Below are 3,574 nucleotides of genomic sequence, written 5' to 3'. Positions count from 1 at the left end.
CTAGCAGCTTTATCAGCATAGATATACGATGAAGATTGAGGCAACATATGTCTCCAACACTTTGGTACATAGCTACCAAACTTCACGGCATTACATTCCAAAATGAGTATGCTGAACACCATGCTAAATAAAAAATAGCTGTTGATAATACCTTCTTACATGACAGAAGTTCTTAATGTGTAACATTTTGCTCAAATTAAGGAGGATGAGATGAGCAGGGCATGTATCATACATGGGTTTCTTTGTAGTTTATTTAATGATATGTCAGTAACACAGACTGTATAATGTTGATGATAGTGAATAATAATGAATTGAAAAGAATGTGGAAGGAAGTGGTGATGGCCTAATTTATAGTACTGTTCAGGTATTTGCCTGGAGAAACTGAGGAAAACCACTAAAATCCTCAGTCAGGATAATTGGGGTCATGGCCAAGATTTAAACCAAACACCTCCTGAATACTAGTTAACCATTATTGCCTGAGCCAATTCACTCAGTAAGACAGGTAAAGTACAAGTTGTCCTTGTGCTAACTAATTAAGCACTATGCCATGAAGGCGTGGGGGGGAATAGATGTATAGATCCACATTTTCTTGACCTGGACACTAGTTGGTGAGTGGTCAGCTTCACGCCCCAGCTGCTTTACCCATGGGGAAAGAGCCTCCAGTACTCATTTGATAGGAGGCAAGGTGGGCCCCAGAGCTGATTTGGATGATGCGGAGAAGAGAAAATTCTTGACCCTACCAGGACTTGAACTCTGACCTCTCGGTTGTCCAGCCTGTACCCACTTGCTATACCAACTACACTATCCCAGCTCCCTCGCTCAGTAAGCCTGGAGAGGAGAGAAATTCATATGACATTTTGGTAGGAAAACCCTAAGGAAAGAGACCACCTGTAAGACCTGGTCATGGATGGTATGATAGTAATGAAATGGATCTTAAAGAAATAGAATGGGAGGGTATAGGCTGAATTCATTAGGTTGAAGATGGGAACCAGTGACAGGTTCATGTGAACATAGTAATGAACCTTAAGTTTCCATACATAAAGTGATGGAAATTTGACAAGCCAAGAATTATTAACTCATAAAGAAGAAGTCTGCTCCATGGACTTTGTTAATTATATGAAACTAGCATTGTAAGTATGCTCTATTTTAATGCGTAACAACAATAAATGGATAACAGTCATTTATGAGCATGGGGGTGGTAGTGGTTATTAATGGGTGGAAAACAATGCTGATATTATAGCTTCATTGAAGCTGATAAAAGAAGAAGAATACTGTTCTGGGAAGCGATACCATGTAAAGTGGTAGAAGTTTACTGACATTTTAGAGGAATGTAGCATACGGAAAAGTAACTCAAGCAAACAGTAAGCAGCACACAGAGTCCCACTGTTACTTGTTTGGCTTAAGTTGGAGACTGTTCCTTCAGAACATCAGTAACTTTTACCAAACTATATGGTGTCATACCCAAGAAGATAATAGTCTTCATAACACTGTGAGAACCTCAAATCCAACATGATGGAGGAATATTTTTGCCAGTATTTGGAATTGATATACTGAACAATGAAATGTTATGTTAAAACAAGAATTCTCGTTCCTAAAATGCCATAAAGAGGAGATAACTGATGCATCCCATCCTTGAATGAGTGCTACAGTTTGAACATGATACAGTTTAATGCATCCTGGAGAACCATTGATGAGGAAAAGTAAATGTGTCCTGTCAGTTTATATACGAGTATACTCACTTGGAGTATGTTTAGAGTTGAGTTGCCTGGTATTGTGGCTAACTTAACCTACAGAGTAAGGAAAGGTCCAACCTACCAGAAATTCATTAATGTAATGAAATATATGAAGTCTTGAAATATGAGTTTATTATAATTTTTTCAATATAACTGACTCTATTTTATGTATGTTAAATTCATGACAGTACTCAAAGATAACTTATTGAATTACAAGAATGGCAGTTCACAAACTGATTATGCTGGAAATGTTGCAGATAATTGTTCAAGCTGGACAAAATCTAGATAGCTGCTGGAATTTCTAATTTATGAGAATGGGAGTTTACAAACTAATTATGCTGGGCGGATAATTGTTCAAGTTGGACAAAATCTAGTGAGTCCCTGGAATTACTGTATCTTCTTACCTCAGTTTGATGAAGTTTATTTTTTCAGGCATTTTCTTTTCATAATATAGGAAAATATTCCGAAATTAGGATAAGTTGATATTGGGAGAGTAATATGAAGTAAAGCAAGTGTCACGTAACTTCGAACAAGGCCAAGAGTAACCTCGAATGCCCCTTGTCTGAAATTTTTCTTCTGCGCATTCAAGGTTACTCTTGGCCTTGTTCGAAGTTACATGACACTTGCTATACCAACAAGAGGGCATGAATTCTATACACACACTTCATTTTTTAGGTACAGATTTTAATATAACTTCCACGTCATACTGGTCTGAACTTGCAACAGTGTTGTAGATACAACAAATTAAAAGTAATTTCTGTTGTGTGACTGAACATAAGAATCTGTCAAGATTGAAAATGGTATAAATGAACAAAGAAAGCATGATTCCCAATTCTAGTCCATAATCTTCTTCATCGCATCATGAATGGTTTAGTAATGACCTCTTCTGCTTCCTTCTGATGCAGCTGTCCAATTCCAACAGCAGGAGTTGCAAGTGGTCCTCGACCTGCATACTTTAACTGGAAGACAGTGACAAAATAATATTCATTCATTCTACATATAAATTAAAAATATTAACTGGTTACTTGAAATTCATGATTATATTACTGATACTTTTTATTGTCCTGCTCACCAGTGGTGTCAACACAAAAGATATTATTTCATCCAAATGACATTCTGTTGAAAAAGTCATGAAACTGTTGGAATCTAGAACTGGGGGCCATGGCGATGACAACAGACAACAACAAATGTACTGAATCTGTACAGCAGTGATCATCGTTTGAATATTATCTTACTTATTTTTCTTTCTTTCTCTATTTAAATACCATTTTCAATGGCATAGGTTATGTAGCATTAAATGAAAAATTAAATGGTAAATATGAATGGTAATTTGGTAAGGAAGTGGAAAGAAATGATTGTGGCCTCCATAGAGGTGCTAACACAGTATTTTTGTCACAGAGACAGAATCAAATCATGACAGCATACAGTAGGATAGCTAATCTCCAGTTAAGATTAGAACATAATGCTAGTACTTACTCTTCGTCCAATTAGATTCTCAAATCGTGGTCGTATGTAACTCCACGCTCCCATGTTTTGATGTTCCTCTTGACTCCAGATAAATACTGGAAGCAAACAACCTTGTGCTTATAACTTCAGTATCATACTAGAACACTGTGATTATTATTAGAGGGGGTGGGTTTCCCCATGCACTTAGACCAGTTATTGGTCCATTGTGCGTCCCCCTTTAATTTCTACTGTCGCCATACCCTACTGGTACTGGTGCGTGCTATCAGCCCCATTCAGCCAATGAGGTCAGCCCTCGGTACATGATACTTCCCCCATCTACAAGAGGCATTGAAAACTACTTGGACGGGAAACTTGCCTAATTTTGCTCAGAGGTC

General features: G+C 37.5%; 1 protein-coding gene across 1 annotated transcript in view; it reads right to left on the bottom strand.

Moving 5' to 3' along the window:
• Positions 1-2,396: 2,396 nt before the first annotated feature.
• Positions 2,397-3,574, bottom strand: part of LOC111870112 (probable 2-oxoglutarate dehydrogenase E1 component DHKTD1 homolog, mitochondrial) — a 19,447-nt gene continuing 18,269 nt past the window's right edge. Inside the window, exons 18-19 of the mRNA XM_023862135.2 lie at positions 3,210-3,295; positions 2,397-2,692 (exon numbers count right to left, since the gene is read on the bottom strand). Coding sequence (XP_023717903.1) covers positions 2,585-2,692; positions 3,210-3,295 — 194 coding nt within the window. The 3' untranslated portion in view covers positions 2,397-2,584. The remainder of the gene's footprint in view (positions 2,693-3,209; positions 3,296-3,574) is intronic.

Source organism: Cryptotermes secundus, unplaced genomic scaffold (assembly GCF_002891405.2).
Source record: "Cryptotermes secundus unplaced genomic scaffold, Csec_1.0 scaffold594, whole genome shotgun sequence".
Classification (NCBI taxonomy): domain Eukaryota; kingdom Metazoa; phylum Arthropoda; class Insecta; order Blattodea; family Kalotermitidae; genus Cryptotermes; species Cryptotermes secundus.
The sequence above is the reverse complement of the archived record's forward strand: the minus strand, read 5'-3'. Positions and strand labels throughout refer to the sequence as shown.